Here is a 27,080-nt window from a genome sequence, read left to right on the forward strand (position 1 = left end):
ATACATTGCTGAGGCTGGCCTCAAACCTGCAAACCCCTTGTCTCAGCCTCCCAAGTACTAGAATTACAGGCCTGGGCCATGAGGCCCAGTCCTTTAAATTTTTCTGTTTTTGTTTTGAGTCAGTGTCTCCCGAAGTTGCCACAGCCTGGAGCTTTCTGTCTTCCTGCCTCATCGTCCCCAGTAGCCGGGATCACAGACATGTGACACCGCACTCAGCCTTTTTTTGCATCTGCCTCCCCAGAGATAGGTAGATTTATTTAGGAAGGTACATACACATTAAAGAAATACACAAGGAAGAATGTGGCCATCTTGAGAAGCATTGGGATAAAGCATTTTTGGGAGAAGTTGGGTCATCTCCAGGGCGAGAAAGGGCCTTTTTAGGCATTTTTGACAAGGGTTCTTTAGTGAATAATTATCAAACTTCCTCCCTCACCACAACAATAATATCTAATCTTTTTTTATAATATTTAATAACAATATTTAATCTTTTTTCTATCTTTTTGTTCTGGAAACAGGTTTAATGAATGAAGCGATGGCTACAGATTCTCCTAGGAGACCCAGTCGCTGCACTGGTGGAGTTGTGGTTCGCCCTCAGGCTGTCACGTAAGCACATTTTAAAAAATTTATTTTGTGGTACTGGGGACCTAACCCAGGGGAATACTACCTCTGAGTTATACCCTCAGTTGTTTTTTGTTTTTTGTTTCTTGTTTTTTGCAATACCGGGGATGGGAACTCAGGGGCATTCTACCTCTGAGCTACATCCCCAGCCGCAATTTTTATTCTTTATTTTGAAACAGGGGTCTCACTGAGTTGCAAAGGGCCTCACTGAGTAGCTGAGGTTGTCCCTGAACCGCGATCTTTCTTTCTCAGCCTCCCAAATGCTGGGATTACAAACATGCACTGCCACACCAGGCTACCCATTTTTTATTATTTATTTATTTATTTTGTGTGTGGTACTGGGGGTGGAACCCAGGGGCTTTTCTACCTCCAGGCTATACTCCCAGACCTATTTTTATACTTTATTTGGAAATACAATGTTACTAAGTTGCTGAGATTCTCACTAAGTAGCTGAGGCTGGCTTCGAACCTGTGAGATCTCCTATCTTAGCCTCCCAAGCGCAGGGATTACAAGCATGAGCCACCACCCCGGCTACTGTTTATTTTTGAAACAAGGTCTCACTAGCTGTGGAGGGCTTTACTAAGTAGCTGAGGCTGGCTGTGAACTGGGATCCTCCTTTCTCAGCCTCCCAAGTACCATGCCTGGCTGTGTTTTCTCCCCCCCGCCCCTCCTTTAAAGCCCAGGCCTCACAAATCAGTAGGTTTGTTTGTTTGTTTATTTATTTATTTATTTATTTGTGGTATTGGTGATGGAACCCAGGGGCATTCTACTTTTGAGCTACACCCCCAGCCTAATTTTTTGTCTTTATTTTGAAACAAGGTCTCACTGATTTGCACAGGGCCTCACTAAGTAGCTGAGGCTGTCTGCGAACTGCAATCCTCCTGTCTAAGTCTCCCAAATGCTGGGTATTTAAAAAAATGAAATGGGCCGGGCGTGGTGGCGCATGCTTGTAATCCCCGCGCTTGGGAGGCGGAGACAGGAGGATCGCGCAGGTTCGAAGCCAGCCGTGCTGGCGTAAGAGACCCTGTTTCAAAAATATAAAATAGGTCTGGGAGTGTAGCCCGGAGGAAGAAGGGCTTCCAGGAACCCCAGTACCACCAAAAAAAAAAAAAAAAAAAAAAAAAAAAAGAAATGGTTCTAAAGGCGTAGCTCAAAGATAGAACACTTGCCTAGCGTGTATGAGGTCTTGGGTTTGATCCTTAACACCATAAACAAATATATATACATACACACACACACACACACACACACACACATACACACACACACAAACACATACACACACACACACATATATGTAGAAAATACATTTGATGCCAGGTGTGGTGACGCACACTTGTAATCCTAGCATTTGGGAGGCTGAGACAGAAGCATCTTGGTTCGTGGACATCCTCAGCTACTTAGTGAGGTCCTTTGCAACACAGTGAGACCCTGTTTCAAAATAGGGCTTGGGGTGTAGCTCAAAGGTAGAATGCTGCCGGGCGTGGTGGGGCATGCTTTTAATTCCCGTGGTTGGGAGGCAGAGACAGGAGGATCTTGCAGGTTCGCAGCCAGCAGCGCTGGTTTAAGAGACCCTGTTTCCAAATAAAGTATAAAAATAGGTGTGGAAGCGTTGCCAAGAGGTAGAAGGGTTTCCAGGAACCTCAGTACCACCACACACACACACACACACACACACACACACACACACACACACACGGTAGCATGCCCCTGGGTTCCATTTCCAGTACCACAAAAAAACCAACAAAAAACATTTGGACATCAGTATTGTGATATGCACAAAGATATATTCATGTGTATGTAAATGGTTACTAGATGGTGATGTAAAATGTATCTCTAACTCTAGGTCTCAGTTAAAATGTTTCAAAGTAAGTGGCAAAGGACTTTACTTCCCTATTTCAGAAAGTCTTTCACAAAGGATATCTATACTTGTCTACTTGGGAGGCTGGGTGTGTAATTCAGTGGTAGAGGTAAGGCCATGGGTTCAATCCTCAAGGAAAATAAAATAAACAAGGAATATATATATATATATATATATATATATATATATAATTTTTTTTTTTTTGTGGTACTGGGGATGGAATCCAGGGGTATTCTACCTCCAAGCTACACCCCCTGCCCTATTTTTTATTCTTTATTTTCAAACAGGTCTCACTGAGTTGCAAAGGGCCTCACTAAGTGGCCGAGGCTCTCGGTGAACCGCAATTCTCCTGTCTCAGCCTCCCAGATGCTGGGTATTACAAGTGTGTGCCACACGCCTGGCTCTTATTTTTTATTTTTTAAAAATTTGTTCTTTATTTTTATTATTTATTGTGGTACTGGAGGTGGAACTGGAACCCAGAGGTGTTCTACCTCCAGGCTATACTCCCAGACCTATTTTATATTTGGAAACAGGGTCTCACTAAGTTGCTGAGAGCCTCACTCAGTAGCTGAGGCTGGCTTCAAACCTGTGCGATCCCCTGTCTCAGCCTCCCAAGCACCGGGATTATAAGTGTGCGCCACCACGCCTGGCTTATTTATTTTGAAACAGGATTTCATTAAGTTGCAGAGAGCCTTGCTACATTGCCAAGGCTTACCCTGACTCTGAGATCCTCTTGTTTCAACCTCCCAAGTACTGGGATTACAGTAGTGTGCCACCATGCCCAACTGCCAGCTGTTTTTATCAATGAAATGTAATCATGCTATAGGGAAATTGACTATTTAAAATAGGCTGAGACCCTACAGTGCTTGGTTAAGGGGTGAAACTAGGCCAGGCGTGGTGGCGTACGCTTGTAATCCCAGTGCTTGGGAGGCTGAGACAGGAGGATCGCCCTGGTTCGAAGCTAGTCTCAGCTACTTAGTGAGGCTCTCAGCAACTTAGTGAGATCCTGTTTCCAAATAAAATATAAAATAGGTCTGGGAGTATAGCCCAGAGGTAGAAAGCCTCTGGGTTCCACCCCCAATACCACACACACACACACACACACACAGAGCTTTCAGGGGAATGAGTATTTTTGTACTATTTCTTTTCTCAGGCTGACAGAAGTATGTGTATAGTATTTTACTATGATGCTACCTTTTATCCTGCTCCATTTCCCAGAGCTGTATCATTTATAACTATGGACCATGGGAACAAGTTAAACATGTTATTAACTATGAGTTAGGTGCTTTTTAAATCTTCATTTTACTGGTGAGGAAACCAAAGCAGAGAGAAATTAATTTGTCCTTGGTATTGCCCGACAGGGGAAACTAGGGTCAAACCCAGGCTATTTATCCCCAGGTGTAGTTTATTGGTATTTAGGATTCCTTATTCCGTATTATTTAGTATTTTGTGCTGCGTCACAGTATGGTGTTCAAAGGGTATTGCTTTTAGTTATACAATACATATGTTTAGTGGGGTGTCTTCCCTCCCTCACTGCCTTGCGTGGTAGTGGAGATTGTTTGCCACTGGAGATCAAACCCAAGGGTGTTTTACTTTTACGCTACACCCTCAGCCCTTTTTTTTTTTTTTTTTTTTGGTGGTACTGGGGTGGAAGCCAGAGGCTTTCTACCTCCAGGCTATACTCCCAGACCTATTTTATACTTTATTTGGAAACAGGGTCTCACTAAGTTGCTGAGAGCCCTCACTAATTAGCTGAGGCTGGCTTCGAACCTGTGCGATCCTCCTGTCTCAGCCTCCCAAGCCCTGGGATTACAAGCATGCGCCACCACTCCCGGCTACCCTCAGCCCTTTTTAAATTTAGTTTTGAAACAGGGTCTTAGTGGTTCCTGAGAGTCTCAGTACCTTTGCTGAGGTTGCCCTTGAACCTGGGATCCTCCCAGGTTCTCAGCCTCCTAAGTACAGAAATTATAGGGAAACACAGACCTCAGCACTCAGCCTTTTTTTTTTTCTTTTGTGGATCTAAAGATAGAACCCAGGGGCATTCGACCTCTCAGCTACACCCCCTGCCCTATTTTTTATTTATTTATTTATTTTATTTATTTATTTTTTTGGTGGTACTGGGGTTCCTGGAAGCCCTTCTACCTCCGGGCTACGCTCCCAGACCTATTTTATATTTTTGAAACAGGGTCTCTTACGCCAGCACGGCTGGCTTCGAACCTGCGCGATCCTCCTGTCTCCGCCTCCCAAGCGTGGGGATTACAAGCGTGCGCCACCATGCCCGGCTATTTTTTATTTATTTATTTTTGGTGGTTCTGGGGGTGGAACCCAGGGGCTTCTGCCTCCGGGTTCCTATAGGTCTGCCTCCCAGACCTATTTTTATACTTTATTTGGAAACAGGGTCTCACTAAGTTGCTGAGAGCCTCACGCAGTAGCTGAGGCTGGCTCTTAACCTATGCGATTCTCCCGTCTCAGCCTCCCAAACCCTTGGGATTACAAGTGTGTGCCACCACGCCCAGCTTGCCTTTTCTTTTCGACTAGTAGTGCTTTCTCATCTATCTACTCTGCCTAAGTACTGGCAATAGTTTCTGAAGATGAAGTGTAAGATAAGGGTTGGGGACGTGGTGCTCACCTATAATCCCAGCAGCTGATTGGGAGGCTGCAGTGGGAGGATTTCAAGTTGGAGGCCAGTCTGGGAATCTAGTGACACCCTGTCTTCAAATTAAAAGTAAAAGGGTAGGGGGCTGCGGCTGTAGCTCAGTGTGGAGCATTTGTCCAGCGTGCTCAGGGCCTTGTGTTCAATCCCCAAAGTGTCTCTCTGGCTCTCTCACAGGGTATATACAAATGAGGAATTCCTTCCTGAAGTGGAGCTTAGTTCCAGTAGGGAAAATAAATGAGTAAACAAACAGATAAAGTTACAGGAAGGCATTCCTGCAGTGTGCCGGGATGGAGGATGATGGAGAGTGTCATTCTCTAAGGCCTGAGGGAAGGTCAGCGTGAGAAAGAAATGCTTAGGCTGGAGCGCTAAATGGCAGGAAGGCGTGTGGGAAGGTATCAGGAAGAAAAATGATTCCGTGAAGAGGGCAGAGGGCGCTGTATTCTAGGAATCACGATTGCATGTGGGTTAAGCAGAGTACGTATAGTAGGAGAGGTAAGAAGTGAGGTTGGAGGGGTGGGCCTGATCTTTCTTTCTCCGTGCTGGGGATCAAACCTAGGGTCCCACAGGTGCTTGGCACATGCTATACCACGGAACTATGCTACAGCCCCTAGACTAATTATTTTTGTTTAGTTGTGGCACTAGTCAGTTTTTCTTTATATCTAAGGTGTATTGTTTTCTAGGATTTATGATATTTCATTATTTTCTCCAAGTGTAGTTTTCTACATCTTTCCTGAAGTCAGTTTGATTTAGTATTTTGAAGAAATTATTTGTCTTCATGGTCTGAAATTCATAGATTTCCCATTTAAATTGTCTCCAGTAGAGCCGGCCATGGTGGCGCAGGCTTGTAATCCCAGGACTTGGGAGGCTGAGACAGGAAGATCACACAGGTTCAAACCCAGCCTCAGCTATATAGTGAGGCTCAGTAAATAGCTACTTAGTGAGGCTCTCAGCAACTTAATGAGACCGTTTCCAAACAAAGTATAAAATAGGTCTGAGAGTATAGCGCGGAGGTAGAAAAAGCCTCTAGGTTCCATCCCCAGTACCACAAAAAAAAAAAAAAAAAAAAGTAAAATGGGGCTGGAGGTATAGTTCAAAGGTAGAATGCTGCCAGGTGTGGTGGCACACACTTTTAATCCCAGCATTTGAGAAGCTGAGACAGGAAAATTGCAGTTTGAGGCCGGCCTCAGCTACTTAGTGAGGCCCTCTGCAATTTCGTGGGATGCTGTTTCAAAATAAAGAATAAAAAATAGGGCTGGCGTGTAGTTCGGAGGTAGAATGTCCTTGGGTTGAATCTCTAGTTCTGCAAAGTTTAATGCTCCTGGGTTCCATCCCCAGTTCTGTGGAGCCCGTAATCCTTGTAATTGGGAGGCTGAGACAGGAGGTTTGCAAGTTCTAGGCCAGCATAACTTAACCTGCATCATAACAAGAAATAAAGTCTGGGCATGTAACTTAGTGGTAGATGCCTGTGGGTTTACTTCCTGGTAACTGTGTATGTAATGATAGAATATCTTCAGAGGATGTGAAGCCCTGGATTAAATCCCTGTATTATGTAAATATATATTTAGGTCTCTTCATTTTTTCTTAAACACATTTTTTTTTTTTTTTTTGCAGTACTGGGAATGGAACCCAGGGGCATTCTACCTCTGAGTTATACCCCCATTCCTATTTTTTATTCTTTTTTTTTGGTGGTACTTGGGTTCCTGAGAGCCCTTCTACCTCTGGGCTACACTCCCAGACCTATTTTATATATATATTTGGAAACAGGGTCTCTTAAGCCATCGCTGCTGGCTTCGAACCTGCCTTCGCCTCCCAAGAGCGGGGATTACAAGCGTGTGCCACCACGCCCGGTTTTATTCTTTATTTTGAAATAGGGTCTCTTTGAGCTGCAAAGGGCCTCACTAAGTAGCTGAGACTGTTCTGGAACCACAATCCTCCTATCTCAGCTTCCCAAATGCGGGGATTACAAGCATGCAGCACCATGCCCGGCTCTTTATTTTTTATTTTGAAACAGGGTCTCTCTGAGTTGCAGAGGGCCTCACTAAATACCTGAGGCTGTCTGCAAACCGTGATTCCCCTGTCTCAGCCTCTCAAATGCTGAGATTACAAGTGTGTGCCACCACACCTGGCTTTCTTTTACATATTTTAATATTTTCCTGTTCTTTGACCATGCCAAAAGTTCTTCCAGGACTTTTTAATAGCTTGTTCTAGTGCTGGCTCCTACAGGATAATATAGACTTAGTTTGCTATCTTACAGGTAAGGGACAAGATTCATAAACAACATGAAGAGAATGCCAATAAATACTGAGTCATTAGCAACAGATTTCCTTGCTTTAACTAGGGCATTTTTCAATTCTGACTCAAGAGGAAGTCACTGCCTTCTTTGGGTCTTTTGTCATTGCTCCTTAGGAGGATTGAAAGTTCTAGACTGGCCTTGGTGGTTTCGCAAGATCCTGCCTCAACAAAAAATAAAAAGGGCTGGGAATGTAATTCAGTGGCAGAGCATTTTTGGTTTCAGTCCTCAGTAGTCCAAAATGGATTAGGAGAACATGTTCTTTTTTTTGCAATACTGGGGTTGAAACCTAGGGCCATTCTATCTCTGAGAGACATCGCAGCCTTATTTTTTATTCTTTATTTTGAAACAGGGTCTCACTTGTTACGGATTGAGAGAATGTGGTTTGAGGAAACTGTTTCCCGGGAACCCCTGCTACGGTCCCGGACACACTTACCCCCAACCCATAACAAAACCCAAAATGACCCCAAACAGAAGAAAAAAACGTGCATTCTTGTCCTAAGCTAAGAATAAATAGGCATAGCTTGAACAGTTGCTGAAGATTTAAAGAAGTGTATTAGAAAGATAGAAATACAGAAAATAGAAATACAGCCCCATGCCAAAATGGCATGAGGGGGTGACTCGAAATGAATACACCAAAGGGATTACACGTGGACCGGACTTTTATACCCATGACCTCCATCTTGTTTGCGTGACTCTGACTAGTGAAGGTCCCTGTAAGGTACCTCCCCTTAACCCTGAAAGGTACCTCCCCCAGCAAGGTGTGGCAAGGTGTCTTCTTTCATGAAGGGCAAGGTCCAACCCTGCTCCATCCTCCCTAGATCATCATGTAGATCTGTCTTTAGATAAAAGCCTAGTTCTCCTCTCTTAAGATCTGTCTTTAGATAGAGAAAGGTCTAGTTCTCCTCTCCTATTGACTGGTTGTTACTTTGAGCTAGGTTAATTTACATTGGAATAGCTGCCTGTTTTAGGCAGAAATCAAGTCCTTTCTTTACCCATGTTTGCTGCCATTTTGACACAACTATTTTGAAATATACCAATTATCTTCTTTTGAAATATATTAATAATCAGAGCTTTCCCAAATCTTCCTAGGCCATTCCAATACTGGCACATCACTGAATTACAAAGTACCTCTCTAAGTAGCTGAGGCTGTCTGCAAACGGCCATCCTCCTGTTTCAGCCTCCCAAATGCTGGGATTATAAGATTGTACCTTCATGCGCGGCTTTTTTTTTTTTTTTTTTTTTTGAGATTTGATCTTAACTAAGTTGTCCAGTCCATCCTTTTTTTTTGTTTGTGTGTGACATAGGATTGAGTCTAGGGGCATTCTACCTCTGAGCTACACTCCAATCATATGTTATTTTCATTTGAAAACAAGTCTCTCTAGGTTGATGTGCTGAGACTGTCCTCAAACCTGAAATCCTCTATTCTCAGCCTCTCAAGTACTGGGATTACAAGCATGCTGTACCACACCCAGCTCTAGGCTGTCCTTGAATTTTTGACCTCCAGGGTAGTCTTCCCCAGTAGGTGGCTTTTACACTGGCTTTCAAGCAGTACTTTTATTTTTTTTTATTTTATTTATTTATTTATTTATTTATTTATTTATTTATTTATTTATTTTTGTGCGTCTGGGGATGGAACCCAGAGGGATTTATTTAACCTCTGAGCTACACCCCCTACCCTATTTTTTATTCTTTTTATTTTGAAACAGGGTCTCACTAAGTTGCGGAGGGCTTCACTAAGTAGCCAAGGCTGTCCGAGAACCATGATCCTCTGGTCTCAGTCTCAGTACTTGGAAGGCTGATACTGGAGGATAGCAGGTATTAGAGTAGCCTCAGCAAGCAGTGAGACCCTTAGCACCCTACTGAGACCTTGTTTCAGAAACAAAACATTAAGGATTGGGGATGTAGCTTAGAGGTGGAATGACTGTGGGTTCAGTCCCTGGTACTAAAAAAAAAAAAAAAAAAAAAGTTAAAAGCTTATTTGCAATTAATATCATCTGCAAAGACTGATACCAAAAAGTGGGTAAGTTAAAAGCTCATTTGCAATTAATATCGTCTACACTGACTCTTAATACAAAAAGTGGGTAAGCAGAATTATCAGGTGATAAGAGTTGGCCTTTGTTTTTCTTGTTCTGATATTACGCCTGACTTCAGTCTTGCTCTGTGATGACAAACTCTGTGCATTTGTTCCTTTTCCAGGGAGCAGTCCTACATGGAAAGTGTTGTCACTTTTCTCCAGGATGTTGTACCACAGGTTAGTGTCATGTGATTGCAACAAATGGTGGTTTTTCTGGGGAAGCTCTGACATGTTGTTTCCTAAACTTGATACTAGTGTGAGTAACTTCCAAATCTCTTTTGGCATTTTAGTTTTCTGAGTGTTGGTTGGATGGAACTACATTGGTTATTAATGCACGTTGCCTAAGTTTGGTGATGACTGGGATCTAAGTATTATTCCTTAAGACTTGGTCTTGTAAGTGGAATCCCAGCGAGATGTTAGTTGAGAGCTGGAAGACTCCTCTTGTCCAAGTTGAGGCTCTTCTGTGGCTGGTGGTGTTGCCCAGTGGTAGAAACTTTGCCTAACATGAGGGAAGCCCTGTATTTTAATTCCAAGAAAACGCATGCGCGCGCGCACGCGCGCACACACACACACACACACACACACACACACACACCAAAAAAAACAAAAATAACAGGACACAGTGCCTGTCTGAAGTGATAAAAGTAATAAACAGTGCACATAATTAACTAGCTATTAACTAAATATTATACCTGAAAGCTGGGTGTGGTGGTGCATTCTTGCAATCCCAGGATTTGGGAGGCTGAGACAGGAGGATCCAGGTTCGCAGTCAGCTTCAGCTGCTTAGTGAGGCTCTAAGCAATTTAGTGAGACCCTGTTTCCAAATAAGTATAAAATAGGTCTGTAAGTATAGCCCTGAGGTAGAAAAGCCCCTGGGTTCCACCACCAGTCCAACAACAACAACAACAACAACAACAACAACAACAACAACAACAAGAATAACCGAGAGTGGTGGTGCACACTTGTAATCCCAGCATTGGGGAGGCTGAGACTGGAGGATCATGGTTCACGGACAGCCTCATATACTTAGGCCCTTTGCAATTTAGTGAGACCCTGTTTCAAAATAAAGAATAAGAGCCGGGCTTGGTGGTACACACTTGTAATCCCCATGCTTGGGATGCTGAGACAGGAGGATTGCACAGGGTTCAAAGCCAGCCTCAGCTACTTAGTGAGGCTCTAAGCAACTTAGTGAGACCCTGTTTCCAAATAAAGTATAAAAATAGGTCTGAGAGTGTAGCCCGGGGGTAGAAAGCCCCTTGGTTACATCTCAGTACTGAAAAAAAAAAGTATGGCAGGGGGGTGTCATCTCCAGAACCGCCAAAAAAAGATAAAAGAACAACAACAAAAAAAGATAGGGCTGGGGTGTGTAACTCACAGATAGAATGCCCCTGCGTTCCATCTCTAGTACTACAAAACTTAAACCTGAGCACAAGTCTTCATTCCTTTTGTTTTAATTTTAATGCCAATTAAGTATACATTATCACACGAATTTCTCTTGCCCCCAAAAAATACAGTATGGGGGATTGAACACCCTATTTTATTTTTATTTTGAAACAGGGTCTCACTAGGTTGATGAGAGTCTCACTACTTGCTAAGGCTACCCTGGAACCTGTGATCCTGCTGTCTCAGCCCCCCAAGTACTGGGATTACAAGTGTGAGCAAACACACCAGGCTACATTTTTTTTTTTTTTTACAGTGCTCACTCAGGGCATCATACATGTTAGGCATGTGCTCTGTCACTGAGCTACATCCGTCATCTAGATGGAATTTTCTTTTCTTTTTCTTTTTTCTTTTTTTTTTTTTGTGGTACTGGGACATTCTACCTCTTAGCTACACTCCCAGACCTATTTTATACTTTATTTGGAAACAGGGTCTCACTAATTTGCTGAGACCCTCACTAAGTACCTGAGGCAGTCTGCGAATCGCCATCCTCTGGCCTCAGCCTCCTGAATGCCAGGATTACAAGCATGCGCCACCATGCTCCTATTTTGAACCGGGGTCTCATTAAGTTGCTGAAAGCCTCACTAAGTTGCTGAGGCTGGCTGGGAACCTGCCATCCTCCTGTCTCAGGTTCCCACATCCTAGAATTATAAGGGTGTGCCATCATACCTGGCTTTGCTTTATATTTTGGTACTTGGGCTTGACTTCAAAGACATTCTACCCCTAGCCTTTTTTATTTCGTATTTTGAAATAGGGTCTTGCTAATTGCCTAGACTGGCCAAAAACCTGCAATCTTCCTTTCTCAGCCCCCAAGTACTGAGCATGCAGGTATGTACTACAATACCTACCTCTTATTTTTTATTTTGAGATAGGTTCTTGCTGAGTTGCTTAGTTTGGCCTTGAGCTTGTGATCATTCTGCTGTAACTCCCTGAGATATTGTGATTAACAGCCGTGCACCAACGTACCAGGCAGGTTCCTTTTAATTTTTTTTTTTTAATTTTGAAACAGGGTTTGCTGAGGTTGTCCTTAAATTTGTGATCCTCCTGTCTCAGCCTCCCAAGTACTGGAGTGGCTGACAAATTTCTTGAGACAGTTTGATATTGCTTGAGACAGCTGGGCCTAATAAATTAGCAGAAGCTTGTAATCCTAGTACTTGGGAGGTAGAGACAGGATGATCACAAATTCAAGGCCAGCCTCAGCCATTTAGTGGGGCCTGCTGCTGTTGATTTTAGTGATTAGTTGATTGAATGCATGACTAAAGTAAATTTTACAAATTAAGTACATCCCATATTTTGTTTTATGAATTTACAAATTGAAAAACGGTCCCAAGGCAAAAATATATGTATAAATGTATATGTATGTATGTATAAAATTTATATATGTATGCATATATATATATATATATATATATACACACACACACACACACACACACACACACACATACACTTTGTGTGAAATCCATGCAACTTAGTGAGACCCCATTTCAAAATAAAGAATAAAAAAATAGGGCTAGGGGTGTATCTCAGGTAGAATACCTTGGTTTCAGTCCCTAGTAATACACACACACACACACACACACACACACACACAGACCTTGAGACAACCAGAGAATTTTTTTTTTGTGTGTGTGTGTGTAGTACTGTGGATGGAACCCAGGGGCATTTGACCTCCGAGCTATACCCCCTGTCCTATTTTTTTATTCATTATTTTGAAACCGGGTCTCACTGAGTTGCAAAGGGCCTCACTAAGTAGTAGCTGAGGCTGTCCTCAAACCGGCATCCTCCTGTCTCATCCTCCCAAATGCCAGCTTAACCAGAGATTATTAGTAGCAACAAGTCAGTAAATTTTACATATTTACTGTCTAGTTAACAGGTAAGGATGCAGTGTAAAGAAAAAAGTGAGCTGGGTATGGTGGCCCACACCTGTACTTGAGAGATTGAGACTGAATAATTGCAGGTTCAAGGCCAGCCTTAGCTACTTAGACCCTGTTTCATAATAAAAATTAGTTAGGCAGGGGTGGTGCAGGCCTGTGGGACACTGAGACAGAAAAATGACAGATTTGAAGACAGCCTCATTAAATTAGAGGTTTTCATCACCTGCTTCCAAACAAAAAAATAAAAAAGGGCTGGAGTGTTAGTTGGAGGTAGAATGCCCCTGGGTTCAATCCCCCAGCACCACCACCAAAAAAAAAAAAAAAGCATAAATAAGTAAAACAAATATTAAGTATTTTTTCATGGAGAGAGCCCAAGAAGATTAGAGATCATAAAATCCCATTTTATTCTGGGAATCAAAAATCCTTGGAACCAAGCACCGGGTGTGGTGGCGCAAGCTTGTAATCCCAGCTCTTGGTAGGCTGAGACAGGAGGACCTCACAGTTTCTAAACCAGCCTCAGTGTTTCCAAATAAAGTATAAAATAGGTCTGGTGGTATAAGCCGGAGGTAGAAAAGCCTCTGGGTTCCACCCTCAATACCACACACACACAAAAAAAAAAAAAAAAAAAGGAAAAAAATTGGGCTGGGGGTGTTGCTCAGATTTACAATACCCTTGGATTCCTTCCCCAATACTGCCAAAAAAAAAAAAAAAAAAAAACCTTGGAACCTAGAAATTATTCTCCAGGTCTACAGATATTTATTTTTTTTTAAGTTTTGTTTTGTTTTGTTTTGTTTTGTTTTTGTGGTACTGGAGGTGGAACCCAGGAGTTTTTCTATGTCCAGGCTATCTATACTCCCAGACCTATCTTACACTTTATTTGGAAACAGGGTCTCACTAAGTTGCTGAGAGCCTCACTTAGTAGCTAAGGTTGGCTTCGAACCTGTGCAATCCTCCTGTCTCAGCCTCCCAAGCACGGGGATTACAAGCATGCACCACCACGCCTGGCTTGCAGATATTTCTTGAAAGGGAGAAAATAAGTTGTTGGGCTAGATAGCTGCTCCTATTATCACCTACTGAGTTAATTCTAGTTGTGTTCAACTGATAGCAGTAATAGCCTGTTGGAACACGCATTTGTGCCCATTAATTTAATAAGTTCACTCATGAATATTTACTTTAAAAAATGAATTCAACAAAAAATGTTAACATGTATAACTTTTCACTTCATTCTATGAGATTTTCACATTTGTTTTTATTTTTATTTTTTGTGGTACTGGCAACTGAATGCAAGGGCATTCTACCTCCAAGCTATACCCCAGCCTGATTTTCTTTCTTATGTGGAAACAGGGTCTCACTGAGTTGATAAGTCTTAGTGCTTGCTGTGTCTGTCCTTGAATCTGAGATTCTGGATTACAGGCTTGTGCCACCACACCTAGAGTTATTCTTTTCTTTATTTATTTTTGCAGTACTGGGGATGAAACCCGGGGCATTCTACCTGCAAGCTCCACCCCCAGCCCTATTTTTTTTTTTTTTTTGAGTCTGGGGATGGAACCCCAGGGGAATTCGACCTCTGCGCTACACCCCCTGCTTTATTTTTTATTCTTTATTTTGAAAGAGTCTCACTAAGTTGTGAAGGGCCTCACTAAGTATCTGAGGCTGTCCAGGAACCTCGATCCTCTGGTCTCAGCCTCCTAAATGCTGGGATTACAAGAATGCTGGGATTACAAGTGTGTGCCACCATGCCTGGCCCTATTTTGTATTTTTTATTTTGAAACAGGGTCTCACTGAGTTGCAAAGGGCCTCACTAAGTACTAGCCAAGGTTGCCAGTGAACCGTGATTCTCCTGTCTCAGCCTTCCAAATGCTGGTATTACAAGCATGCACCATCATGCCTGGCTTACCACAATTTTAAAAGTACAAAAAATGAGCCAGGCATGGTGGTGCATGCTTGTAATCCCAGTACTTGGTGGTGGTGGGGGGGGTGAGACAGGAGGATGACAGTTTCGAGGACAGTCTCAGCTACATATGTGAGGCCCTCTGCAACTTAATGGACTCTGTTTCAAAATAAAAAGAATAAAAAATAGGGCTGGGGGTATAGTTTGGAGGAAATATCCCCCTGGATTCTATTCCCAGTATCCCCCCCACCACACACAAAAAAAGTACAAAAATTGTAACTAGCCCATGTTTTCCATGATAGTGCACTCTGCATCCCAGTATTAAGAATGCTAAGACAGGAATATTTGTGGCCAGCCTCAGCAACTTAGTGAGGCCTTTCACAACTTCATGTGTGACCTTGTTTCAAAGTAAAAGAATAAAATCAAACTAGGGGAGTAGCTCAGAGGTATAATGCCCCTGTGTTCAATCTTATTGCATCACGCTCGCTCGTGTGCGTGTGCGCGCGCTCTCTCGCCCCCCCCCCCCTTGTAGCTAGGCCAAATGTTATTAATAGTCAAATAAATGAAGACATCCTAATCCCATATGAGTAATTTACTGTAATTAAAAATGATACTTCTTGCCAGGCAATTGGTACATGCATATAATCCCAGTGCTTGGGAAACTGTATTGAGAGGATTGCAGGTTTGAGGCCATCCTCAGCACTTTAGTAAGAACTTTAGTAACTTAGTAAGGCCCTGTTTCAAAATAAAAAAATAAAAGGGGCTGATTGTAGGTTAGAGTCAGGTGCCTGTGATTTCAATCTCCAATACAAAAGGAAAAAAAAAAAAAAGAAAGAATGAAAATGATATTTTTGAAGCTGGGTGAGGTGACACAGCTTGTAATTTCAGTACTTGGAGGGATACTCCCAAGTACTGAGATATCTGAGATAGGAGGATCACAGGTTTGAGTCCACCCTCAGCAATTTAGCAAGACCCTCTTTCAAAATAAAAAAAGCCCGGCGTGGTGGTGCACGCTTGCAATTCGAGCATTCAGGAGGCTGAGATCTCAGGATCGTCGTTCGCGGACAGCCTCAGCTACTTAGGCCCTTTGCAACTCAGTGAGACCCGGTGTCAAAACAAAGAATAGAAAATAGGGCAGGGGCTGTAGCTCACCCCTGGGTCCCCTCCCCAGACCCTCAAAAAAAAAAAAAAAAGCTGAAGCCGGGCTACTTAGTGAAGCTCTCAGCAACTTAGACCCTGTTTCCAAATAAAGTATAAAATAGATAAAATAGGCCTGGGAGTATATCCTGGAGGTAGAAAAGCCCCTGGGTTCCACCCCAGTACCACAAAAATAAATAAATAAATAAATAAATAAATGCCAGACATGGTGGCACATACTTGTAATCCCAGTATTTGGGAGACTGAGGCAAGAGGATTGCAGGTTCGAGGCTAGACTCAGCTACTTAGTGAAGCCCTTTGCAACTCAGTGAGACCCTATTTCAAAATAAAGAATTAAAAATAGGGCTGGGGGTGTCACCTGGAAGTAGAATGTTCCTGGGTTCCATCCTCAGTACCGCAAAATAAAAATAAATAAATAAATAAACTAAAAAATAGGACTGAGGGTATAGCTCAGAAGTAGAATGCCCCTGGATTCCATCCCCAGTACCTCAAAATAAATAATAAATAAATAAATAAATAAATAAATAAATAAATTATAAAAAGGAGATGGAGCTGGGCGTGGTGGTGCACACTTGTAATCCCTGCGCTTGGGAGGGGGAGACAGGAGGATCCTGCTGGTTCGAAGCCATCCTCGCTGGCTTAAGAGCCCCTGTTTCCAAATAAAAAAATATAAAAATAGGTCTGGGATGTAACCCAGAGGTAGAAGGGTTTCCAGGAACCCCAGTACCACCAAAAAAAAAAAAAAAAAAAAAAAAAAAAAAAAAAATGTCTGCTAAAGAGAGAGGCAAACTTGAAGACATAGTAAAACATAAGCTTCTGGTGAGCAGGGCGTGGTGGCACACGCTTGTAATCGCAGTACTTGGGAAGGTGAGACTGGAGGATCACAGGTTCACATCCAGCCTCAGCTACTTAGGCCCTCCATAACTTTGTGAGACCCTGTTTCAAAATAAAGTATAAAAATTAGGGCTGGTAAAAATTAGGGCTGGAGGTGTAGCTCCGAGGGAGAATACCTCTGGGTTCAATCCCTAGTTCTGAGAGAGGGAGAGGGAGAGAGTAATGAAAAATTGATTTCCCCTTCAGAGGAAAAGCAGAAAGAGGTTCAAGAAATCTAAAACACAGAATGGGCCGGGCGTGGTGACTCACGCTTGTAATCCCTACCCTTGGGAGGCTGAGACAGGAGGATCACACATATATCGAAGTCAGCCTCAGCTACTTAGTGAGGCTCTCAACAACTCAGTGAGACCCTATTTCAAAATAAAAATATAAAATAGGTCTGGGAGTGTAGCCAGGAGGTAGAAAGCCCCTGGGTTCCACCCCCAGTACCACCAAAAATAAATAAACAAATAAAATAAAAATAAAACACAGAATGGCCTCCTTTAGCTTTGTTTGGGTCTTCATATCAAGCAGAAATCTAAGGACAGAGATCATGAGATGTTGCAAAGGAATTGGGAGCATGTGGAATAACACTGCAGGTGATAAGAAGCATAACAATAAATCTTTTTTTATTTTTTGTGGTTCTGGGTATTGAATCCAGGGGCTTTCTATCTCCGAGCTACGCCCCAGCTCTTGATTTTTTTGTTTTGGAAGCTGGATCTTTCTAGGTTACTGAGAGTCTTTCTTAACTTGCTGTGGCAACTTGCCATTCTCCTGTCTCAGCTTTCCAAATACTGGGATTACAGGTGTATGCCACCATTCCCAGCTCCAAGATGAATTTGTTTATTTATTTATTTACTCTTTTTGGTACTTGGGATTGAACGTAGTGGCATTCTATCCCAGAGTTCTATACCCCCAGCTCTATTTTGTATATTTTATTTTGAAACAGCATCTCACTAAGTTGTGGAAGGCCTAACTAAGCTGCTGAGGCTGGCCACAAACCCATGATCCTCCTGTCTCAGCTTCCCAAGTACCGGGATTACAAGCATGCACCACCATACCAGGCATAAAATTTATTTATTTATTTATTTATTTATTTTATTTATTTATTTTTGGTGGTACTGGGGGTGGAACCCAGGGCTTTCTACCTCCAGGCTATACTCCCAGACCTATTATATATTTTATTTGGAAACAGGGTCTCACTAAGTTGCTGAGAGCCTCACTAAGTAGCTGAGGCAGGCTTTGAACCTGCACGCGATCCTCCTGTCATAGCCTCCCAAGCGCTGGAATTACAAGCGTGTGCCACCATGCCTGGCCATAAAGTTTATTTTAAAAAAAGGTTTCAGAGCTGGGCGTGATGGCACATGCTTGTAATCCCAGCATTTGGGAGGCCGAGACAAGAGCATCCGGGTTTGAGGCCAGCCTCAACTACTTACTGAGGCTCTTTGCAACTTATGTGACCCTGTTTCCAAATAAAGAATAAAAAATAAGGCTGGGGGTGAGCTTGAAGGTAGAAATGCCCCTGGGTTCCATCCCCAGTACTGAAAAAAAAAAAAAGTTTTCAGTTGGGCATACTGGCACACACTTGTAATCCCAGCATTTGGGAGGCTGAGACAGGAGGATCATGGTTTGCGGACAGCCTCAGATACTCTGTGAGGCCCTTTGCAACTTGGTGAGACCCTGTTTCAAAATAAAGAATAAGCCGGGCATGGTGGCACATGCTTGTGATCCCTGCGCTTGGGAGGCTGAGACAGGAGGATCGCACAGGTTCGAAGCCAGCCTCAGCTACTTAGTGAGGCTCTCAGCAACTTAGTGAGACCCTCTTTCCAAACAAATAACATAGGCTGGGAGTGTATCTTGGAGATAAAATGAATCTGAGTTTAATCCCCAGTGAGTGTGTGCTTATGCACGCGCGCGCGCACACACACACACACACACACACACACACACACACGATCTTGCTAAGTTACTGAGGCAAGCCTGGAACTTGTGATGCTCTTGTCTTAGCTTCATAAGTACTGAGACCACAGGTTTTTGCCATTGTTTTCAGCTTGTTTTGTTGACATTCTAAGTGTGTCTAAGGATATGCAATCTTTTATTTATTTTTTGTGGTACGTGGGATTGAACCCAGGAGCATACTATGTCTGAGCTACACCCCAGCCCTATTTTTTTATTCTTTATTTTATTTAAATAATTTATTTATTTTGTGGTACTGGGTTGGGACCCTTGGGCTTTTCTACCTCCAGGTTATACTCCCTGACCTATTTTATACTTTATTTGGAAACAGGGTCTAAGTTGCTGAGAGCCTCCCTAAGTAGCTGAGGCTGGCTTCGAACCTGTGCGATCCTCCTGTCTCAGCCTCCCAAGCGCTGGGATTACAAGCGTGCACCACCATGCCCAGTTTTATTCATTATTATTATTATTATTATTATTATTATTATTATTATTATTTTTGGTGGTGGTACTGGGGTTCCTGGAAGCCCTTCTTCCTCCGGGCTACACTCCCAGACCTATTTTATATTTTTGAAACAGGGTCTCTTACGCCAGCGCGGCTGGCTTCGAACCTGCGCGATCCTCCTGTCTCCGCCTCCCAAGCGCGGGAATTACAAGCGTGCGTCACCACGCCCGGCTTTTATTCATTATTTTGAAACAGAGTCTCACTAAGTTACGTAGGGCCTCACTTGCCCTACGCATGCACCACCATACCTGTGATCCGCGTGTCTCAGCCTCCTAAGTACAGATTACAATGTCTGCCACCACACCTTATTTTTTTTAAACAACATACATTAAATAAAATATGTCTTTTGAAGAGATGTTTCCTTTTGAAAACTTTTGGGTACTGTTGGCATTTGTTCACCTTTAGTGCTTATATGTGTGACTCTTTTTTAGACATGTAAGAATTAGCTGCTAGGCCTGGATTGCAAATAACAGACTAGCAAGGCAATAGTCCTTTTTTGATACTGGGGATGGAACCCAGGGGCATTCTACTTCAGAACTTTACCCAGCACTATTTTTAATTCTGTATTTTGAAACAGGCCTCACCAAGTTGTGTAGGGCCTCAGTTAAGTTGCTTAGGCTGGCCACAAACCTGCAATCCTATCTCAACCTGCCAAGTGCTGGGATTAAAAGCCCGCATCACCACACCTGGGTAGCAATAGTATTGAGAAAAGTACTTCTGATATAGTTGCCTGATACAAGCACTACATAGATAAAGGTGGTAGTTTTATTTCCTAACCTTTATTTGTTGACCAATAGAGGTGGTGATTTAGTTTTTTTGGGGTGTTTTTGAGTTATACTTCATAATAGAAGTGATGATTGTTTTAGGTTACTGCAATTTTTTTGTGTGTGTGTTTGCTAGGGATTGATCCTAGGGGCAGTATACCACTTAGTTACTGCAATTTTTTTGTGTGTGTGTTTGCTAGGGATTGATCCTAGGGGCAGTATACCACTTAGTTACACCCTGGCCCTTTTACTTTTTTTTTTCCCTTGCGGTACTTTGGATGGAGCCAAGGGGCATTATACCTCTGAGCTATGCTCCCAACCCTCCCTTTTTATTTGGAAACTGGGTCTTGCTGAATCGCTGAGGGCCCTGCTGAATTGCTGAGGGTGGATTTGAACCTATGAGCTTACTGTCTCAGCCTCCCAAATGTTGGGATTATAAGAGTGCACCACCATGCCTGGCTTTTATTCTTTATTTTGAAACGAGGTCTAAGTTGCCAGAGGCCTCATTAGCTTAGGCTGGCTACAAATCTGTGTTCTTGTCTCAGCTTCCCAAGTACTGGGATTACAGATTGTGCCACCACGCCTTTTTATTATTACTATTACTATTATTATTACTATTTTTTTTTTGTGGTACTGGGGGTGGAACCCAGAGGCTTTCTACCTCCGGGCTATACTCCCAGACCCATTTTCTATTTTATTTGGAAACAGGGTCTCACTAAGTTGCTGAGTGCCTCACTAAGTAGCTGAGGCTGGCTTTGAACCTGCGCGATCCTCCTGTCTCAGACCCCCAAGCGCGGGGATTACAAGCGTGCGCCACCACACCCGGCAATTACTATTATTATTATTACCACAGTACTGGGGATTGAACTCACAGGCTGGGTTTGAAACCCAGGGGTTTCAAAATAAAAAATAGGGCTCAGATTGTAGCTCAGAGGTAGAATGCCCCTGGATTCCATTTCCAGTACCAAAAAAAAAAAAAAAAAAGATGCTAGTTATAAAGAATTGGCTTTATCGAAGGCACTGTTTAAGTATCAGGAGTATTAGAGCTGTAACATATTTTTATTCAGATATTTCTGTTTACTCTGCAGGCATACAGTGGAACCTCTCTAACAGAAGAAAAGGAAAAAATCGTCTGGGTCAGATTTGAAAATGCAGATTTAAATGGTATGGCTTTAACTTTGTGGGGATATGTGAATTAAATGTTGGTTTCCGATTGACCAGATTCCAGAAAGGGAACCCTTACTTTAGTCTGATTATTTTGTGTTATATTAGCACAAATTTATTTTTAATTAAAAGGTATACTACAGACATTCTTTTGGAACTAAAATTGTACAATTATTCTTCAGCTATAATACAACACGTAGCTTTAGAATTTAAGTTTAAGTGAGTTAAAATTTTATGAATTTTAATATTAAGTGAGTTAAAATTTGCCTTTTTTTGTCTGGCTCATTTCACAAAGCATAATGTCTTCAAGGTTCATCCTGGTTATAGTTTATGTCAGAATGTTTCTCTATCTGTTCAGCCTCCTGAGTATCTTGGATTTATTTATTTATTTATTTATTTATTTTGGTGGTACTGGGAGTGGAACCCAGGGGTTTTTTACCTCTGGGCTATACTCCCAGACCTATTTTATATTTTATTTGGAAACAGGGTCTCACTAAATTGCTGAGAGCCTCACTAAGTAGCTGAGCCTGGCTTCGAACCTGCGCAATCCTCCTGTCTCAGCCTTCCAAGCGCGGGGATTACAAGCGTGCGCCACCACGCCTGGCTAGTATCTTGGATTTAAAGCAAGTTTTTTTGTGGTCCTTAGGATTGAACCCAGGGGCATTCTAACTCTGAGACACACCTCCAGCCCTTCTTATTATTTTTCTTTTTTTTTTTTTTTTTGGTGGTACTGGGGTTCCTGGAAGCCCTTCTACCTCTGGTATACACTCCCACGGGCTACACTCCCAGACCTATTTTTTAACATTTTTATGTGGAAACAGAGTCTCTTAAGCCAGCGAGGCTGGCTCCGAACCAGCGAGATCCTCCTGTCTCCGCCTCCCAAGTGCGGGGATTACAAGTGTGCGCCACCACGCCCGGCTTCATTTTGAAACAGAATCTCACTAGGTTGCTGAGGCTGCCCTCGAACCTGTGATCTTTCTGTTTCAACCTCCCAAGTGTTGTGATTACAGGGCATAGTAGCTGGGATTGTATATATGCCACCACGCTCAGATTATCCCACATTATTTGATCCATTCATGTTTTGGCTGCAGTGAAATGATGCTGCTCTCTGAACATTGGTGTACAAATATTTCTTTTTGGACAGGAGACTGGAGGTTCGCAGCCAGCCTCATCTACTTACTGAGGTCTTTTGCAATTTAATGTGACTCTTGTTTCAAAACAAAGAATAAAAAAATAGGGCTGAGGGTGTAGTTTGGAGGCAGAATGGCCCTGGTTTCAGTCCCCAGTACCACATTAAAAAAAAAAAAAAAAAAAAAGGAACTGCGTCTAGTTCTCTGGCATGTCTACTGAGCAGTAGAGTTGAGTGGTCATGTGGTATTGTGTTTAATGTTTTGAGATCCTGCTGTACTGTACTGTTTCTTGCAGTGACTCTATGAGCTATGTCCCCACGGACAGTGCATGGAGTTCCCGCTTCACATCATTTCAGTTTTTTCTTTTTTGGCAGTCCAGTGCATTGGAACGAGGGCCTCGCTCATGGTAGGCGAGCATTCTAGCACTGAGCACACCGCCGTTTTATTTTTCATTTTGCAACAGGGTCTTCCTGAGACTGGCCTCAAACTTGTGATCCTCCTGGGATTCCAGGAGTCATTGGGATTCCAGATGGCCCTGCCCAGGTGTTTTTTCTTTTTCTTTTTCATTTTGGTGCTGGGAATTAGACACAAGGCCTCAAGCTAATGCTCTACAGCTGAGCTACACCCATATGCCCTCCGCGTCCTTTACCACCCTTGTGATTGTGTTTGTAGCCTTCCTAGTGGTTGGGGTTTGTAGTTTGTTTCCCTGCTGGGTGGCGATGTCCAGTATCTTCGCACGTGCTCACTGGTTAGTCGTATACAGTGGCCCCCTCTTACTCATGATTTCCCATCTTAGGGTATCACTTACCCTCAGGCAGCCAGGGTCTGAAAATATTAAGTGGAAAATCTCAGAAATAGGCCACTCATAAGTTTTTAATTGTGCGCTGTTGGGAGTAGCCGGGTGGAATCTCACTCCATCCTTCTCATTCCTGCTCTGCCCAGCGTGGGTGAGAAGCATCCCTTTCTCCACCTTGTCCTCGCCGTGCGCTCCCGGCCCCAGTCAAGCAGTAGTGTTCCGGATCATCAGAGCTGCTCTGCAGTCCAGCTGCTTCCAGTGACCCTTGCTTTGCTTAATATCTGCCCAGAGGCAAGAGTAGTAAGGCTGGCAATTTAGATATGCAAAAGAGAAGCTATAAATTGCTTCCTTTAAGTGAAAGACCTTGCTTGAATAAAGAAAGGGAAAAGTACGCTGTTCAAGATCAGTGACCCAGAACTGTAATCCCAGAACTTGGGAGGTTGAGACTGGAGGATTGCAGGTTAGAGGCCATCCCTAGCAACTTAACAAAACTGTGTTTCAAGCATAGCATGGTGGCGCAGGCTTGTAATCCCGATATTTGGGGAGGCTGACTTGAGGATTGCAGGGTTGTGACCAGCCTCGGCAGTTTAGTGAGACACCATCTGCAAACTACTGAGACCCTTTTTCAAAATAAAGAATAAAGGCCGGGGCATGGTGGCGCACGCTTGTAATCTCAGCGCGTGGGAGGCTGAGACAGGAGGATGGTGCAGGTTCGAAGCCAGCCTCAGCTACTGAGCGAGGCTCTCAGCAGCTTATTGAGACCCTGTTTACAAATAAAGTATAAAAAAATAGGTCTGGGAAAAAGCCGAGCATGGTGGCACACACTTGTAATCCCAGCAACTTGGGAGGCTGAGACAGGAGGATCGCACAGGTTCGAAGCCAGCCTCAGCTACTTAGTGAGGCTCTCAGCAACTTAGTGAGACCCTGTTTCCAAATAAAAATATAAAATAGGTCTGGGAATATAGCCTGGAGGTAGGGTAAAAATATAAAATAGGTCTGGGAGTATAGCCCGGAGGTAGGGAGCCCCTGGGTTCCACCCCCAGTACCACAAAAAAAAAAAAAAAGAAAAAGAAAAAAAGAAAGAAAGAAAGAAAGAAAGAAAGAAAAAATAGGTCTGGGAATATAGCCTGGAGGTAGAAAAGCTCCTGAGTTCCATCTCTACTACCTCAAAACAAAAATGTGTTTCAAAATAAAAAATAGAGTCAGGTAGGTGGCTCAATTTGTCCTTAGTCAAAGCATTTGGGAGGCTGAGACGGGAGGATTGAAAAGGTTCAAGGACAGTCTCAGCTTCTTAGCTAGGCATGCAGCAATTTAGTGAAACCCTGTTTTCAAATAAAAATAAAATAGGCTGAGCAGTTTTCTTAGTTTGCTATGAGTTACTCTTTTATCTGTGCAATTTTTTCAGAAGAAAAAAATTAGTTTTTCTATCAAACCACAAACTGCAAAAGTTTCGACCACAGTGTCCGATGATGTTTTTGTTAAGTTGGGAAAGAAATTAAATGACAGAGTTTGGTACTATCTGAGGTTTCAGGCATCTAAGGGTTACTACAGTGTCTTTGGATAAATGTCTGTTCTAGTCCTTGGCCCTCTTTTTTTTTTTTTGACTTTGTATCTTCTGGATATTAATCCCTTATAGGCCATACTTTTCAACTGTTTTCTCCCATCCTGGTGGTTGGTTTTTCTTGCAAGGGTTAAAATGTGATGTCTCGTTTTCCATCTAGAGCGCTGACTCCAGTGAGAAAGGCTGAGTCGCTTGGACAATTAGCTTTATCTGAATTTTGGACTCTGTTAGCTTGTTCTCTCAGATCATAGGACTTGTTGGCAATTTTTTGTAAGAAAACATTTGTTTTGTGGGTGATAATTTATATCAGTAACAAACAATTTTAGATTTTTAAATTTTTGAATATCCAAGTAACTGAAATTAAAAGTATTAAACACCAAATTCAATATTATATTATTATTATTATTATTTTGTTATTGGGGGTCAAACTGAAGACCTTGACTATGCTAGGCAAAGTGCTCTAACACTGGGCTAAGCCCCCAGCTCCTTTTTGCAATTTTTACTTTGAGACTGGGTTTTACTAAATTGCCAGGCTGTTCTTGAACTCTTTATCCTGCCTCTGCCTGGAGAGTAGCTGAGATTATTAGAGTTGGATTACAGGAGTGTGCCACCACACCCAGTGTTTTTTTTATAAATGTTTTCTGCCTTTGTACTTTTTAAAAAAATGGTTTTAAATGGTTTCTTAAAAAATGGTTTTTTAAATGGGGATGGAACCAAGGGGGCTTTCTATCTCCAGCTACAGTCCCAGACCTATTTTATATTTTATTTGGAAACAGGATTTCGGTAACTTGCTTGAGAGCCTCACTAAGTCGCCGAGACTGGTTTCGAACCCGTATGATCCTCCTGTCTCAGTCTCCTAAGTACAGGAACTGCAAGAGTGCATCACCACGCCTGGCGTCTTTGTACTTACCTTGTAGTGTGTGTGTGTGTGTGTGTGTGTGTGTGTGTGTGTGTGTGTGTGTGTGTTGCTCTTTCATTGAGCTGCACTACCATCTCAGTTTTTTGGTTTTCTTTATTTTATTTTTCCTGTTACTGAGGATTGAACTTGGGGGTATCTTACCTCTGAGCTATACTCTCAGCCTATTTTATTTCTTATTTTGGAAAGAGCGTTATACTAACTTTTTTTTTTTTTTTGTGAGTCTGGGGATGGAACCCAGGGACATTCTACCTCTGAGCTACACCCCCTGCCCTATTTTTTTTTTTAACCTTTATTTTGAAACCGGGTCTCACTGAGTTGCAGACGGCCTCACTAAGTAGCTGAGGCTGTCCGCGAACCGCGATCCTCAGGTCTCAGCCTCCCGGATGCTGGGATTCCAAGCGTGCCCACCACGCCCGGCAAGTGTTATACTAACTTTCAAAGAGCCTCTCTATGTTGTTGAGGCTGGCTTGGATCCTGAGATTCCCCGTCTTCATCTCCCACTTACTGGGATTACAGGCGTGCACGTCCATGTTAGTCTTATTTTCTCTCTTTCTTTTTTTTTTTTTTTTTGGTGGTACTGGGGTTCCCAGAAACCCTTCTACCTCTGGGCTGCACTCCTAGACACCTATTTTGTATTTTTTAAATTTGGAAACAGGGTCGCCGGGCGTGGTGGCGCACGCTTGTAATCCCCGCGCTTGGGAGGCAGAGACAGGAGGATCACGCAGGTTCGAAGCCAGCCGCGCACGCTGGCTTAGGAGACCCTGTTTCCAAATAAAAATGTAAAAATAGGTCTGGGAGTGTAGCCCAGAGGTAGAAGGGCTTCCAGGAACCCTAGTACCACCAAAAAAAAAAAAAAAAAAAAAAAAAAAAATTTGGAAACAGGGTCTCTTAAGCCAGCAAAGCTGGCTTCAAACCTGCACATCCTCCTGTCTCCGCCTCCAAAGCTCAGGGATCACAAGCTTGCCCTACCATGCCCGGCTTATTTTCTTTTTAAAATTTTTTCTTTTTTTGTGGTAATTGCAACTGAATGTTCAACCACAGAGCTACACTACACCTCTAGCCCTATTTTCTTTTTCTTTCGGTACTGGGGATTGAACCCAAGGCCATTCTACCTCCAAGCTATACCCCCAGCCCTATATTTTTTAAAAAAATTTTTATTTTGAAGCAGGGTCTCACTAAGTTGCAGAGGGCCTCATTAAGTAGCTGAGGCTGGCCACACACCTGGGATCCTCCTGTCTCAGCCTCCCAAGTACTGGGATTACAAGCCTGTATTACCAAGCATGGCTCCTAATTTTATTTTCTAATGTTGAAATGAGATCTCGCTAAGTTGTTGAAGACTTTCCTAAGTTGCTGAGGCTGGCCTCAAACCTGCTTTCCTTCTGTGTCAGCCTCCCAAGTACTGGAACTACATGTTTAAATAATAGGGCCTGGCAAGCTTGTTTGTATTTTTCTTTCTTTTTATGACTATCTACTGGATTCCTTTTTTACTAGTATATTCTTTACTCTTTTTCTCCTTTTTTTCTTTATTAATATCAGTAGAAGTCAAA

At 42.8% G+C, this 27,080-nt stretch overlaps 1 protein-coding gene across 6 annotated transcripts in view; it reads left to right on the top strand.

Moving 5' to 3' along the window:
* Positions 1–520: 520 nt before the first annotated feature.
* Positions 521–27,080, top strand: part of BCAS3 (BCAS3 microtubule associated cell migration factor) — a gene marked incomplete at both ends in the record, with an annotated part of 624,117 nt that continues 597,557 nt past the window's right edge. For all 6 annotated transcript variants that reach the window (XM_080712926.1, XM_080712928.1, XM_080712927.1 and 3 more), the window contains 3 exons: positions 521–603; positions 9,625–9,679; positions 21,052–21,127. In XM_080712926.1, the coding sequence (XP_080569052.1) occupies positions 521–603; positions 9,625–9,679; positions 21,052–21,127 (214 nt within the window). The remainder of the gene's footprint in view (positions 604–9,624; positions 9,680–21,051; positions 21,128–27,080) is intronic.

This window comes from Muscardinus avellanarius (genome assembly GCF_963383645.1).
Source record: "Muscardinus avellanarius genome assembly, chromosome: 16".
NCBI lineage: Eukaryota > Metazoa > Chordata > Mammalia > Rodentia > Gliridae > Muscardinus > Muscardinus avellanarius.